Source organism: Xenopus tropicalis, chromosome 10 (assembly GCF_000004195.4).
Source record: "Xenopus tropicalis strain Nigerian chromosome 10, UCB_Xtro_10.0, whole genome shotgun sequence".
Classification (NCBI taxonomy): domain Eukaryota; kingdom Metazoa; phylum Chordata; class Amphibia; order Anura; family Pipidae; genus Xenopus; species Xenopus tropicalis.
The window spans coordinates 46,495,530-46,512,110 of record NC_030686.2 but is presented as its reverse complement, the minus strand read 5'-3'; the positions used below and the strand labels follow the sequence as shown (position 1 = coordinate 46,512,110).

The 16,581-nt window shown below is 42.6% G+C and overlaps 1 protein-coding gene across 1 annotated transcript; it reads right to left on the bottom strand.

The window, feature by feature from the left end:
• Positions 1-3,112: 3,112 nt before the first annotated feature.
• Positions 3,113-14,896, bottom strand: LOC101731925. The gene is made up of 7 exons (XM_004918423.4): positions 14,840-14,896; positions 8,443-8,546; positions 7,854-8,186; positions 7,266-7,328; positions 6,767-6,811; positions 6,268-6,338; positions 3,113-3,660 (listed from the first exon to the last, which is right to left on the bottom strand). Exons 2-7 carry the CDS (start codon positions 8,504-8,506, stop codon positions 3,589-3,591), a joined length of 648 nt encoding a protein of 215 aa, XP_004918480.1. The 5' UTR covers positions 8,507-8,546; positions 14,840-14,896; the 3' UTR covers positions 3,113-3,588.
• Positions 14,897-16,581: the final 1,685 nt, after the last annotated feature.

Below are 16,581 nucleotides of genomic sequence, written 5' to 3'. Positions count from 1 at the left end.
TGAGTCCTCCCTCTGCCCACTGAGTCCTCCCTCTGCCCTCCGAGCCCTCCCTCTGCCCTCCGAGCCCTCCCTCTGCCCTCCGAGCCCTCCCTCTGCCCGCCGAGCCCTCCCTCTGCCCGCCGAGCCCTCCCTCTGCCCTCCGAGCCCTCCCCCTGCCCTCCGAGCCCTCCCTCTGCCCGCCGAGCCCTCCCTTTGCCCTCCGAGTCCTCCCTCTGCCCTCCGAGTCCTCCCTCTGCCCGCCGAGCCCTCCCTTTGCCCTCCGAGTCCTCCCTCTGCCCGCCGAGTCCTCCCTCTGCCCGCCGAGCCCTCCCTCTTCCCTCCGAGCCCTCCCTCTGCCTGCTGAGCCCTCTCTCTCCGCTGCCAGCTGCGGCCAGATAAATTACCCAGGGGGGCTGGATCCGGATAGCGGGCCATAGTTTGAGAACCCCTGGTTTAAGGTCTAAGGCAATAGGCTATTATATGGAAAAAAAAAATCAAATACATCCCCCCCCCCCCAGAATTTCAGATGGGGTAAGAAATGTATTCTTTGAACCCAGTATTAATTTTGCAGCGCACCCTATAGGCTGTGCTTTGTAATTACAGCAATACTCTTAAGGGCAAAACAAACTAATTTTTCTATGCACTGATAAGTACTGATAAGGTTCTCTTATTTGTTTTATCCAAAAAAATGAAATACTTGACTTTAAATAGAACAAAAACCCCCATATACACAAAATAAGTTTCTAGTGGTATAAAACCTTAAAAATCCCATTTTTCCTTATATTTTTCATACTCTTGTTTATTCAGCTTGTATAAAAACAAAGTACAAATTTTTCAAATAAAAAAGAAAACAAATTTCACAGAATATGTTCCTATTTGTACAAAAAATTTTTTAAAAAAAACTTCAATTAATTTGAATTCAATTTTCTTATTTATCTATTTATCATTTGTAATATATGTTTTATTTCCCCAGTTTGTGTAAAAACATCAATAGGGCAATTTAAAAATAACAAAAGCAAACAGAATTTATTCTCAGAATATAATAGAGGTATAAAACCAAAACTGATCGCTTACCAAAACCTTCATTTGCTAAAACGCAAATCTTACACAGTGTGGATTCTGCTATCAGAAGATAGAATTTCTCTCTCACCCTAAAATAACTTTGTGGAAAAACCAAAACTTCTGGATATTTATTATTTTGTTATGTTTATGGGTTTGTGTTACTTTACTGTACAATGCTGGGGGGGGGGGGGGGGGGGGGAGGGGTTAGCGTTCAAAACTGCTAGGGGCATATTTAACCCATCGAGCTTCGGGGTAATTGATGATAGAAAAATTTTTTCTGGCATTGACTTTTTTTTTTCTACTATATAAAAAGTCACCCAAATTTTTAGAAAGTCAGCTTTTATATAGAGTATATATATATATATATATATATATATATATATATACACACACATACAGGTATGGCACCTGTTATCCAGAAACCTGTTTTCCAGAAAGTTCCAAATTACGGGAAGGCCATCTCCCATAGACTCCATTATAATCAAATAATTCACATTTTTTAAAAATGATTTCCTTTTTCTCTGTAATAATAAAACAGTACCTGTACTTGATCCCAACTAAGATATAATTACCCCTTATTGGGGCAGAACAGCCCTATTGGGTTTATTTCATGGTTAAATGATTCCCTTTTCTCTGTAATAATAAAACAGTACCTGTACTTGATCCCAACTAAGATATAATTACCCCTTATTGGGGGCAGAACAGCCCTATTGGGTTTATTTAATGGTTAAATGATTCCCTTTTCTCTGTAATAATAAAACAGTACCTGTACTTGATCCCAACTAAGATATAATTACCCCTTATTGGGGGCAGAACAGCCCTATTGGGTTTATTTAATGGTTAAATGATTCCCTTTTCTCTGTAATAATAAAACAGTACCTGTACTTGATCCCAACTAAGATATAATTACCCCTTATTGGGGGCAGAACAGCCCTATTGGGTTTATTTAATGGTTAAATGATTCCCTTTTCTCTGTAATAATAAAACAGTACCTGTACTTGATCCAAACTAAGATATAATTACCCCTTATTGGGGGCAGAACAGCCCTATTGGGTTTATTTAATGGTTAAATGATTCCCTTTTCTCTGTAATAATAAAACAGTACCTGTACTTGATCCCAACTAAGATATAATTACCCCTTATTGGGGCAGAACAGCCCTATTGGGTTTATTTAATGGTTAAATGATTCCCTTTTCTCTGTAATAATAAAACAGTACCTGTACTTGATCCCAACTAAGATATAATTACCCCTTATTGGGGGCAGAACAGCCCTATTGGGTTTATTTAATGGTTAAATGATTCCTTTTTCTCTGTAATAATAAAACAGTACCTGTACTTGATCCCAACTAAGATATAATTACCCCTTATTGGGGCAGAACAGCCCTATTGGGTTTATTTCATGGTTAAATTATTCCCTTTTCTCTGTAATAATAAAACAGTACCTGTACTTGATCCCAACTAAGATATAATTACCCCTTATTGGGGGCAGAACAGCCCTATTGGGTTTATTTCATGGTTAAATGATTCCCTTTTCTCTGTAATAATAAAACAGTACCTGTACTTGATCCCAACTAAGATATAATTACCCCTTATTGGGGCAGAACAGCCCTATTGGGTTTATTTCATGGTTAAATGATTCCCTTTTCTCTGTAATAATAAAACAGTACCTGTACTTGATCCCAACTAAGATATAATTACCCCTTATTGGGGGCAGAACAGCCCTATTGGGTTTATTTAATGGTTAAATGATTCCCTTTTCTCTGTAATAATAAAACAGTACCTGTACTTGATCCCAACTAAGATATAATTACCCCTTATTGGGGCAGAACAGCCCTATTGGGTTTATTTCATGGTTAAATGATTCCCTTTTCTCTGTAATAATAAAACAGTACCTGTACTTGATCCCAACTTAAATTATGGAAAAATTCCTTATCTGGAAAACCCCAGGTCCCGAGTAGTCTGGATAATAGGTCCCATACCTGTATATATATTTTAAAACCAACCCATAGGTAGTAAATATGCCTCCCCATGAGGATGGCAAGCAAAGGCAAGAGGCTGCAGTATAAATGTATTTACAGTATATTCCTACAATAGTGTATTTGGCTAAAAGCAATAGAGAAAAGAGGTTGGAGATTATCCAGTTACCCACAGTCCAGCTGGGGAAGGCTACAGGGCTCTGCTGGTTCATTTTCGCACAACTATTAAGAAAAAAAAACAAAGAAACAAATGGCCATAGGACCAGCTAGACCATAATATTCCATCACGTCATTTGTAGGGCCCTATATAGGCATCTGATTGCATTCCTAGTAAATATCAATCCGCTCATGGTATTCCAAGTCATCAAGAAGAAGTGAAACCCTGGTCGTTGTGCTTTGTTCTGTGGGCCCACTTTTCCAAATGGATAAATGGGTTTGTAGCTTTCTGGTAGGAGAGAGCGGAAGGCATCAATTGGAAGAGAAGTCAGAGTAGAGCCCCCCAAGAGAGGACACCAGATAATAGAATGATGGTGACCATCTACTGTGGCCTTATGGTGACAACTGGATCTCCTCAGGCTTCCTCTGTGCCCAGTATTGCTTCTGCACTTTCATTCATCTTTGCTTGTCTTGTCCTCCTCTTCCTCTGCAAGCACAAGACTCAACCAATCAGCAACTTGTGACCATTAAATGTTAACAGACCAACATGAGCCATTTAATTAGCATGAATATCGTGTTCTGCCTTTCAATTAAAGAAATCTACATGAGGAAGGGTAGATGGAGTGGGTTTACACGTTGCCCTTAGTTACCCCAAGACCCTCCTGGAATCAGCTTAGGTAAGCAGGCTGACTTAATCAAGGGTGGCCAATAACAGTCATTGTATGGGCAGATTTAGATCAGAGAGCCGCTACCTCACACATAATTCCCCTGTTCCTTAACGGGGAAATTATATAATTACATACACTGTTATCCTCCTCCTCCTACATTTGCTTTAAACCTTTCCCTGCCAACAATGTAGGTACTATGTTGTTTTAAAAAAAGCTGTTATCTGCCAACAACGTAGTACCTAGGTTACTGGTAGAAAGGGGATTTCTCTCTGCACTGGTGGATTTTTGACAGAAATGTCATCAAAACCGCTAAGTTTAGGAAAGCTTTGTTGTTTGGTATTTTGGTGTAGAAAGATGTGTTTACCCATGTTTGATTTGTCAGAATGTGTATTTTCCAAATATATATTGTTTTCTGGGGGTCTCTGTACAGTTAGGGGGTTGTACAGCACATAATATGCAGTCGGGGGCTTTGTTTGCAGAAGCAGAGTTGGCGGGTGAAAAAATTCACCTCAACAGTGCGCCTACTCAACTCGGGCCCACCACGCAGCCTCGCACACTATTTGGGGCCCACAGAGACTGGACCTCAGCTACTCGCCTAACCAAACAGGGACATACAACAGCAGAGAACAAAGCCAACAATCGGTGCAGAACATAAGCAAGCACAAACCCGCCACCCCCATGTGACAGACTTGGCACAGATAAGTGCAACTAGAACTTTTGGGTCACCCCCAACTCCAACCACAGGGAACCAATCCAAATCCTCCGGGACTCAACAACCATACGCAAGATGGACCCATGGACCCCCCCAGTCCCCCCAGATTCAACCTGAAGGTATGTACTCACAATGTCAAGGGCCTAAACGCACCACAAAAATGGACAATAGCCTTTACAGACTGTGCTAAACAACACATAGATGTCCTGTTACTACAAGAAACACATTTTAGTAAAAACTCATTCCCCAAATACATCTCCAAGTACTACCCCCAAACATACCTAGCAAACTCACCCACAAAATCCAAAGGGGTAGCCATACTTATAGCAAAAAACGTCAAATTCCAATTACACCAGAAATGCGTAGATCAGGACGGTAGATTCATAGTCATATCATAGTCATATCAGGCCTCCTACAAAACCACAACACAACGCTAAGATCATGCAATGGTGGAAATAATCCTGGAAGGATGGGCCACAATAAAGCAGTAATCAGGGGAATTTTGCTCATATACCCTTCCCGACTGAAAAAAATCAGAGAAGAAAATATACATAACCAAAATCTTTAGGCGGACTCGGGGTCCCACACATATACCCATACTATCTATCAACACACAAATCTACAAGAGAACCATGGGAAATGATAGAAAACCACTTCACAACCCCCTTACAACTAGCCCACTTATTCTGGATACCCAACACATCCAGAATAACCCCAAGAGACCTCCTACCAACCTCAAAACACGCACTAGACCTATGGGACGCAATAGCTCACCAATCGAAATTAAGCTCACCCAACACCAGATACACAACCATTCTTAACAACAAAGAATTTAAACCAGGATGCCCCCCCCCTCGGAGTTTAAAACCTGGATAACCGCAAACATGGTAACCCTAAAAGCCTTTGCACCAGAGCAGAAGACCATCACATTCCAAGAATGCACAGAAAAACATGAAATACCAAGCACACAGCTCTTTCAATACCTACAAATAAAACATTTTGTTGAAACCAAAATTACAGACAAACCAATCCCTTCACCTACTTCGAAAACATCTGCTATAATCAAGCCCAACCCACGCATGTAATGTCACTATTATACCACCGCCTAGCGGCAGACTCAGCAACCATACATGTCCAAATGGAATATTTGGCCTTGAAATCCAAAGTATGCAGCTTTCTGGAGCAGTGCTTTGGAACGTTACCAGTGTACTGCTGGGACTTTTTGACCCATACAAGTGAGAAATCTCCATAAAACTATATATATTTGGTATTGGTGCGTTCAAGAGACATTGAACTTTCCAAATCAGTTGTATTTTCCTGCATAAAATAATCCCTGTTTCTGATATACGTGTTTATATTATGAAAAATATTATTTCTCTTCATTTTTTAGACATTTAGAGGCCTATATCTTGTCACAGAATTGTAATTACACAAAAACGCTTGCATATTTTGAAAGCTTAGGTTCTGCCGAAAAAAACAATATATTATTTGCCCAGGTAAACTAAAAGTCCCCTCTTGGAAAGCCCCCCCCCAAAGGGAAAGAGTGCAAAATGCTCAGAAACAGTCTGGTAGTAGAAGGTCCACTTTGTCCATATCGGCTGGCAGTGAAAGGGTTAAATAAGTGGAAAATATGACAATTTTCAGCCTCTCCCTTTTCTGCAGTATCATAAAAACCCAATAAAGTGCTGTATTATAGACTTTATAAAGAGCTCACCAAGATGTAAACGGCAATGAGTGTGGCAACCGCCACTATGGTCAGAGGCAAATACCAAATCTTGGGCGGGTCTGTAGGGACAAAAGAAAGGAATGAAAAGAAAAGTACATTTTTGCCATATAGGGTCCCTTGGGGTGCCCATTCAAGCTGCTGTCCTGGGCCCAAACCCAGGAGTGATCTTGGGCTTTTTTCCCAGAATTCCTTCTCACCCCAAATTTTATTTTACTGGTAGCGATCTAGGCAGTGATGTTTGGGGAGAGGGGAGGAGATGGATGACACTAGGGGGTGGAGCTGGTGATGTTGGGGGGGGCGGAGCGATCGCAGAGTTTTGTCTTGGTTTCAGAACTATGAAACCTGTACAGGCAGTAGGGAAGGGGAGGGACAAGGGGCGTGGTCAAAAATCACCCATGGTTAAAGTCTGGGGAGGGGCGGCTGATATCCCTGAAAATCAACTATCCACATGGGACAATAACAGTATAAATATATAAATATCACTTACCCTTGTACATTTCTGGTGATTTGGCAGAGTGAATGGACACCGTAGCTGTCAATAAAAACAAGTGATTAGCAAAGTGATGGGGATTCCGCCTCTCACAGGGGCTCCAATGGCGACTTCTTACATTTTTAATTTTGATTTGTATCTTTCCAGACCTATTCTCCCCACTTTCTACCCATTGGCCTACTTCTGTTGCCTTGGCAGAAATTTCTAATCAGGAAATGTTTACCCCAGACCGGCAGCCCACAGCAACCAATTAGATGCCTGCTCTCATTACTGTGACTGTAGTAGCTGAAGAAAAGCTATCAGCTGATTGGCTGCTATCAGTTACAGGCCTGATTAAGCATGGCATGTGTATTTTTATCCTATAGGACAGGATGGTGACATGTTATATATATATATCTATATATCTATAGATATATATATATACACACATTTACAAATCTGAATTTCTAGAAAGTTCCTGCTAAAACTGGGTCGCTGCAATGACAGAATCACTCACTTTGGGTTCCAGATTCCTGGGTCTGTTCCATAGTCGTCTGTTCCGTAATCATTTGCTCTTGAACTGCACCAACAAAATAAATGGAAATAGTGGGTTAATTCTCTGTATTCAGAATTAATCAGGGGATCACAGGGCAGATGGCAGGACAGGGGTTCCCTATACCTGCTGCCGCTGTGCTCTATGCACCGTGCCGGGGCTGTACTTTTGTACCCCAGTCTGGGGTCTAAATAAATGACCCCCCTGTTTCTAGGCTTATTTCAATGTTAGTGTTTTATTTAAGAAAAATCTATGGTTTTTATGTCTTGAAATAGACAGAGCAAAAAGATAAAAAGTGCTTTCAGTTTCCTGCTTCCTTGTTCTTGTGGGCAATTGTGGGAGGAGCATTAGGTAGTTTATCAGTTAACCAGTGCAAAGTAAAACCAGTGCCTGCTGCTTATCTGTTGGCCAGAGACAGACCCAAACAAAATAGAGAGGCCCAGATAGAAGATCTCTATGAATTGAGTACTAAGGCCTGTGCTTTTGGGGTCCTATTTCAATGTTAGTGGCCCTTTACCCCCCCCCCCCCCACTTTACAATCTTCCTACTCACCTTTTTTCACCGGTGGTAGAAAGTAACAGTCGTCACGATGAACCCTCCCATTGCCAGCACTCATAGACATACAGTAGCAGCCGGCATTCCTCCCGTACAGTATGAGCTCTGCCGTCTTTTTGGCGGGGTTAAAGCTTAGCGAGCCGAATTCGCTCTCCGAACTTGTGTGACTGTCGTTCACTTCCATTCGCACCATGGATTCATTGCATTCCGAGGGGCTATTCTTACATTCCATCACTTTTATAGATTTCAGAGCGTGAATATTATGACAGGGCACAGTGACCTCATCGCCTCTCTTTGTGAAATCCGACATACAGTTACAGCGTGGCAACCCTAACGGGGGGAAATACAGAGAGATAAATGGAAAGAATGGCCCTCCTCCTCTCTGGAGCTGGGGAGTATGCTGCACTACACTGAGGCACACTGAAATTCCCAATCTCGCCATTGGTGAATTTTTTGAAGAAAGATTTGACCAAAAAGTTGTGGTCACGTCAATAAAATCACACGGCGGCCGTATTTCGTAACACGATAGATTTGCTCATCACTACTTAAAATGCATAGAAAATATAAATAACCATTATAAACATACCATCGTAAGCGTGGGTTGTATGCAATAGGGCAATGACAGTCCACAGGATATGAAAGGAAGCCATCTTGGAGAAGGGCGAACTGTTTCTTTAACTGGACAGCAACCTGCAACAGATCAGTCAGTCATTAAATACGTTCCTTTGCCACAGTAAATCACAAATTTTTTGAGCCGAAAGTACTGGTAAAACTCGAAAAATGTGTTTAAACGTTTGTTTCCACAAATCCTCTTTATTTTTCCTAAACAGAAATTGCTCCAGCAGCCAATTTAGGAGCATTGGCCTTCATTCTTGCAGAACAATAATGTGTTTAAGTTTCACTTGAAAACACTGAGGGGATAAACTTCTCCTTGAAACTGGGGGAAATAGAAAACAATGAGGGGATAATCTTCTCCTTGAAACTGGGGGAAATAGAAAACAATGAGGGGATAAACTTCTCCTTGAAACTGAGTGAAATAGAAAACAATGAGGGGGTAAACTTCTCCTTGAAAGTGAGTGAAACAGAAAACAATGAGGGGATAAACTTCTTCTTGAAACTGGGGGAAATAGAAAACAATGAGGGATAAACTTCTCCTTGAAAGTGAGTGAAACAGAAAACAATGAGGGGATAAACTTCTTCTTGAAACTGGGGGAAATAGAAAACAATGAGGGGATAAACTTCTTCTTGAAACTGGGTGAAATAGAAAACAATGAGGGGGTAAACTTCTCCTTGAAACTGGGTGAAATAGAAAACAATGAGGGGATAAACTTCTCCTTGAAACTGGGTGAAATAGAAAACAATGAGGGGATAAACTTCTCTTTGAAACTGGGTGAAATAGAAAACAATGAGGGGGTAAACTTCTCCTTGAAACTGGGTGAAATAGAAAACAATGAGGGGGTAAACTTCTCCTTGAAACTGGGTGAAATGGAAAACAATGAGGGGATAAACTTCTCCGTGAAACTGGGTGAAATAGAAACCAATAAGGGTATAAACTTCTCCTTGAAACTGGGTGAAATAGAAAACAATGAGGGGATAAACTTCTCCTTGAAACTGGGTGAAATAGAAAACAATAAGGGTATAAACTTCTCCTTGAAACTGGGTGAAATAGAAAACAATGAGGGGATAAACTTCTCCGTGAAACTGGGTGAAATAGAAACCAATAAGGGTATAAACTTCTCCTTGAAACTGGGTGAAAAAGAAAACACTAAGGGGATAAACTTCTCCTTGAAACTGAGTGAAATAGAAAACACTGAGGGGATAAACTTCTCCTTGAAACTGGGTGAAATAGAAAACAATGAGGGGATAAACTTCTCCTTGAAACTGAGTGAAATAGAAAACACTGAGGGGATAAACTTCTCCTTGAAACTGGGTGAAATAGAAAACAATGAGGGGATAAACTTCTCCTTGAAACTGGGTGAAATAGAAAGCAATGAGGGGATTAACCTCTCCTTGAAACTGGGTGAAATAGAAAACACTGAGGGGATAAACTTCTCCTTGAAACTGGGTGAAATAGAAAACAATGAGGGGATAAACTTCTCCTTGAAACTGGGTGAAATAGAAAACAATGAGGGGATAAACTTCTCCTTGAAACTGAGTGAAATAGAAAACACTGAGGGGATAAACTTCTCCTTGAAACTGGGTGAAATAGAAAACACTGAGGGGATAAACTTCTCCTTGAAACTGGGTGAAATAGAAAACACTGAGGGGATAAACTTCTCCTTGAAACTGGGTGAAATAGAAAACAATGAGGGGATAAACTTCTCCTTGAAACTGGGTGAAATAGAAAACAATGAGGGGATAAACTTCTCCTTGAAACTGGGTGAAATAGAAAACAATGAGGGGATAAACTTCTCCTTGAAACTGGGTGAAATAGAAAACAATGAGGGGATAAACTTCTCCTTGAAACTGGGTGAAATAGAAAGCAATGAGGGATTAACCTCCTTGAAACTGAGTGAATAGAACACTGAGGGGATAAACTTCTCCTTGAAACTGGGTGAAATAGAAAACAATGAGGGGATAAACTTCTCCTTGAAACTGGGTGAAATAGAAAACAATGAGGGGATAAACTTCTCCTTGAAACTGGGTGAAATAGAAAACAATGAGGGGATAAACTTCTCCTTGAAACTGGGTGAAATAGAAAACAATGAGGGGATAAACTTCTCCTTGAAACTGGGTGAAATAGAAAACAATGAGGGGATAAACTTCTCCTTGAAACTGGGTGAAATAGAAAGCAATGAGGGGATTAACCTCTCCTTGAAACTGGGTGAAATAGAAAACACTGAGGGGATAAACTTCTCCTTGAAACTGGGTGAAATAGAAAACAATGAGGGGATAAACTTCTCCTTGAAACTGGGTGAAATAGAAAACAATGAGGGGATAAACTTCTCCTTGAAACTGGGTGAAATAGAAAACAATGAGGGGATAAACTTCTCCTTGAAACTGGGGTGAAATAGAAAACAACGAGGGGATAAACTTCTCCTTGAAACTGGGTGAAATAGAAAACAATGAGGGGATAAACTTCTCCTTGAAACTGGGTGAAATAGAAAACAATGAGGGGATAAACTTCTCCTTGAAACTGGGTGAAATAGAAAGCAATGAGGGGATTAACCTCTCCTTGAAACTGGGTGAAATAGAAAACACTGAGGGGATAAACTTCTCCTTGAAACTGGGTGAAATAGAAAACAATGAGGGGATAAACTTCTCCTTGAAACTGGGTGAAATAGAAAGCAATGAGGGGATTAACCTCTCCTTGAAACTGGGTGAAATAGAAAACACTGAGGGGATAAACTTCTCCTTGAAACTGGGTGAAATAGAAAACAATGAGGGGATAAACTTCTCCTTGAAACTGGGTGAAATAGAAAACAATGAGGGGATAAACTTCTCCTTGAAACTGGGTGAAATAGAAAACAATGAGGGGATAAACTTCTCCTTGAAACTGGGTGAAATAGAAAACAATGAGGGGATAAACTTCTCCTTGAAACTGGGTGAAATAGAAAACAATGAGGGGATAAACTTCTCCTTGAAACTGGGTGAAATAGAAAACAATGAGGGGATAAACTTCTCCTTGAAATTATGACAGGCTGTCACTGACTATTCTAATCCTCCATAGGCATTTCTGACAAAAAAAAGTTAACTAAACATTAATAAATCTCAAATTATGGGAGTTAATTCTGAAAAACTCCAATTTTATGAGAAACAGTATCAGAAAAATTGAGTACTGCCAAAAACCCATTCGTAAATCTCGAAACTATCTAGAAGTAAAAGAAAAATTGACTTTTTCTCAAAATTGCTTAGTAAATGTGCCCCATAAAGTCCATTTGTATTTATGGGTTTATTCAAATGCATGTTGTGTGCGGTGCAGTCTGCAGCTTGTATCTACATTAGCTGCCTATTAGGCATGTAGCATTTATATATATATATATATATATATATATATATATATCTGTTTAAATATTTATATATAAAGGGAAAAAAACCCAGTGAACCAAGAAAAGAAAGAGAAAGTTCCCAATATATCGGCAGACACTAGGGGGCAGTAGAACACCAGATCATTTTGTAAGCCAGACATTTCCTTGCAGGCGGTTTCACTCCTTTTAAAGGGGTTGTACACCTCTGAGTTAACCTTTACTAAGATGTAGAGAGTAATATTCTGGGAAAATTTGCAATTGGTCTTCATTTTTTATTACTTGTGTTTTTTTTTTAAATTATTTTAGTTTTTGATCAGCAGCTCTCCAGTTTGGAGTTTCAGCAGCTATCTGGTTGCTAGGATCCAAATAACTTAGCAACCAGGGCGTAGTTTGAATCAAAGACTGATATATGAATAGGAGAGGAGCTTGAATAGAAACATAAGTACTAAAAAGTAACAATAACAATAAAACTGGAGCCTAACAGAGCAATAGTTTCTGGCTGCCGGGGTCAGTGACCCCCAATTAAAAGCTGCCAGTCAGAAGAAGGCGGCAAATAGAATAAAAACTATTTAAGACATAAACAATGAAGACCAATTGAAAAGTTGTTGGAATCACCTATTCTGTAACATACTAAAAGTTCAGTAGTTTAACCATTAACCAGTGCCTTCTGCTTATCTGTTAGCCAGAGACAGATACAACTAAAGGAGAGAGGGAGGGGTTTGTTTATATAGGGCTTATTTTCTTGATTTAAACTAATTCAGGTGACTACAGGGAGAGGGAAGGGAGATAGTAAAGGTACAAATATGGAGTTTTGTATATAATTGTGTGTGTGCATCGAACTCTATAGCTGCAGAATGCGGATAAGCGAGACCTGGGTGCTGCGCGTACAGACCAGGCCGCCTACTTTCCACAAGGGCATTTGTTTGGGGCAAGGGTTTCATTTTCAAGGCAAAAACCACCTTTAGGTTTTTAAAAACCAGTTGGGTGGGTGGAGAGGTTCCTCGGCCGCCATATTCCTCGTGGCAAATAGTTATTTCATAGAAATGCCTTTCCTACTGAAACCTGCCCCGTCTTGTTCTGTCAACTGCAACGCGGTGTAACTGCCGCCTGATTCTCTTCCCCGGATACAGAAATAAAGGGCAAGTTGTGCTCAGCGCTAAATTATAACCCATTAGTGCAATGAGGCTGTAAATTCATACAGACAGATTGCAATATACAGATAAACACTCACTGCTTTGCCTAATGCACTAAATGTCTTAGGGTCAAGACACATGGAGCTACTTAGTTGCTGCTACTTTTTCAAACTCCAGAAAACCCTGCCATAGACAATACTGAGAATTGCCTCTGCTAAACACACGTAGAGACAGTTATCAGTAAATGATCAGCATTTTCTGTTTTAGTAGCTGCTACTAGTAGCTCAGTGTGGCTTCCCCCCATGTATATTGGCCTATAGATAGTGAGAGTGCAGAGGTCCCTTGTGTTGCCTCCTCCCACTCATTCCAGCCACACAGTTTCAGTGGGGAATTCCAGCAGCAATATAGTGATAAAGTAATACCCATCCTTATCTAATAAGGCTTCATTACTTGTCATTTAAACTTTATATAATTAAGATTATTATTGGAAGGCAGGTCCCTATAAAACACCAGGCAGACCATTTGCACTATGTGGGGGCATTGCACCCCCTCCCTTGTATCACTGGCCCAGTTGCACCCCCCCTTGTACCATTGGCCCAGTTGCACCCCCCTTGTACCATTGGCCCAGTTGCACCCCCCTTGTACCATTGGCCCAGTTGCACCCCCCTTGTACCATTGGCCCAGTTGCACCCCCCTTGTACCATTGGCCCAGTTGCACCCCCCTTGTACCATTGGCCCAGTTGCACCCCCCTTGTACCATTGGCCCAGTTGCACCCCCCTTGTACCATTGGCCCAGTTGCACCCCTCCCTTGTACCATTGGCCAGTCACCCTTGTACCATTGGCCCAGTTGCACCCCCCTTGTACCATTGGCCCAGTTGCACCCCTCCCTTGTACCATTGGCCCAGTTGCACCCCCTCCCTTGTACCATTGGCCCAGTTGCACCCCCTCCCTTGTACCATTGGCCCAGTTGCACCCCCTTCCCTTGTACCATTGGCCCAGTTGCACCCCCCCTTGTACCATTGGCCCAGTTGCACCCCCTCCCTTGTACCATTGGCCCAGTTGCACCCCCCCCTCCCTTGTACCATTGGCCCAGTTGCACCCCCTCCCTTGTACCATTGGCCCAGTTGCACCCCCTCCCTTGTACCATTGGCCCAGTTGCACCCCCCTTGTACCACTGGCCCAGTTGCAGAGAGAAGACAATACCAATGCCCTATATATGTGGGGGCAGAGGGCAGAGATCGCTGTTTGCTGATCCCTTCAGTAAATGTTTGACCAGTTTTTCTGCTTTCCCTGCCGCCCTTTCCCTCCCTGTTTCCGATAAACGGACAAGAGAAACAACTCGGCCATTTGTATTTCATGCAACTCTGCAGCTCAGCGCAACTTATTCCATTCTGGGAGTGAAAAGATTTACCCCCCTTGGCTTATTTATGTGTGAATTGTTTGTATTTCATTATATGATATATTATATTCCTGGAGTAACTTTTACCTGAGGTGTTTAGAGGCAGTCGGTGCAATAATTGTATTTATTCCCAACCAGACCAGCAGTGGGGGCGCCTTGCTGCCTGCCCCGGGGTAACAGTCAGTGCAATAATTGTATTTATTCCCAACCAGACCAGCAGTGGGGGCGCCTTGCTGCCTGCCCCGGGGTAACAGTCAGTGCATTGGGGTTGCCATAAGGGCTGCCGCACAGCATGCATTGTACAGCATTTAGTTACTATACACAGGGATATCCAACCTTTACAGTCTATAGAGAATGCAGCTGCCTGTACCCCCTGTGTATCCCCACCCTCACACACACACACAGTAGCCCCCAGCTGCCCAACATTAGCCCCATCCCAAGCCTATAGGGAAACCCACTGCCGCTCAGTATTTAGCACTTACCTGTGTTTGTGACTCATGAATCCTCAGCAGAATGTGAGCAGCAGGTTGGAGCTTGTACCTTTATACCCGCCCTACTTTCATTTTCACTTTTACACAGTACAGGTGAGCTCTCCCACTAAAGGGAAGCCATAGCTGTTTAGCTGCTCAGACCTGACCTCTTAGGGCCCACTAGGGAACCACTGCCCCCCCACCCACCCCTGGCACCCAGATTCCCTGGCACCCTGGCTCCCTGACTCTCTGGCACCCTGGCTCCCTGACTCTCTGGCACCCTGGCTACCTGGCACCCTGGCACCCTGGCTCCCTGGCTCCTGGCCCCTCCCCTGACTCCCTGGCTCCCTGGCCCACCCATGACTCCCTGGCACCCTGGCTCCCTGGCTCCCTGACTCCCTGGCTCCCTGTCACCCTGGCTCCCTGGCACCCTGGCTCCCTGTCACCCTGGCTCCCTGGCTCCCTGGCACCATGACTCCCTGGCACCCTGGCTCCCTGGCTCCCTGGCTCCCTGGCTCCCTGACTCCCTGGCTCCCTGTCACCCTGGCACCCTGGCACCCTGGCTCCCTGGCACCATGACTCCCTGACTCCCTGGCTCCCTGGCACCCTGGCTCCCTGGCACCATGACTCCCTGGCGGGTCAATGTGATCCTGTCTTTTGCCAGTACAAAGCTTGGAAATGTTGCATGCTTACAATTGAGAATTAGCAATCCTATTAGTGCCAGTTTCAAATCTGAGCTAAAGAACTTGCAATCTAATGGGTGCCACCTTCAGATCTGAGCTAGGGAACTTGCAATCTAATGGGTGCCACCTTTAGATCTGAGCTAGGGAACTTGCAATCTAATGGGTGCCACCTTCAGATCTGACCTAGAGAACTTGCAATCTAATGGGTGCCACCTTTAGATCTGAGCTAGGGAACTTGCAATCTAATGGGTGCCACCTTCAGATCTGAGCTAGAGAACTTGCAATCTAATGGGTGCCACCTTTAGATCTGAGCTAGGGAACTTGCAATCTAATGGGTGCCACCTTCAGATCTGAGCTGGTGAACTTGCAATCTAATGGGTGCCACCTTCAGATCTGAGCTAGGGAACTTGCAATCTAATGGGTGCCACCTTTAGATCTGAGCTAGGGAACTTGCAATCTAATGGGTGCCACCTTCAGATCTGAGCTAGAGAACTTGCAATCTAATGGGTGCCACCTTCAGATCTGAGCTAGGGAACTTGCAATCTAATGGGTGCCACCTTCAGATCTGAGCTAGGGAACTTGCAATCTAATGGGTGTAATTGGTGCATACTTCCAACCTGAGTTTGTAGGCTCGCATTTTAATTGGGCCACACACAGCCCCCATAGCAGAGAGTTTACATTTTGATTGGTGCATTATTAAAATATATTTTGTGTATATGTAATTGATGACTGCACACTTACAATCTAAGGCAGGAGAGCTTTTTCTTCTTGTATGATGAGCTTACAATCTAATCAGAGCATGCTTGTATACAATCTAACTCTTCCAAGCTTTATAATTGGTGGGATTGAATTTACACTCTAAGTAGTGCATGCATATAACTTGAGACAGAGAGCTTGCAATCTAATTGGCATATGTGTACAGTTATACCCACAGACCTTCTTACTATGTAACTTATAAGTGGAGAATAATCGCTGTTTCTGACTCATTTCTTTACCTTATTCCTCTGAGCCTTCTATTATTATTTTCAGCTGCAGTACTCTGCCTGTCCATTAGGTGGCACCACAGCTCCT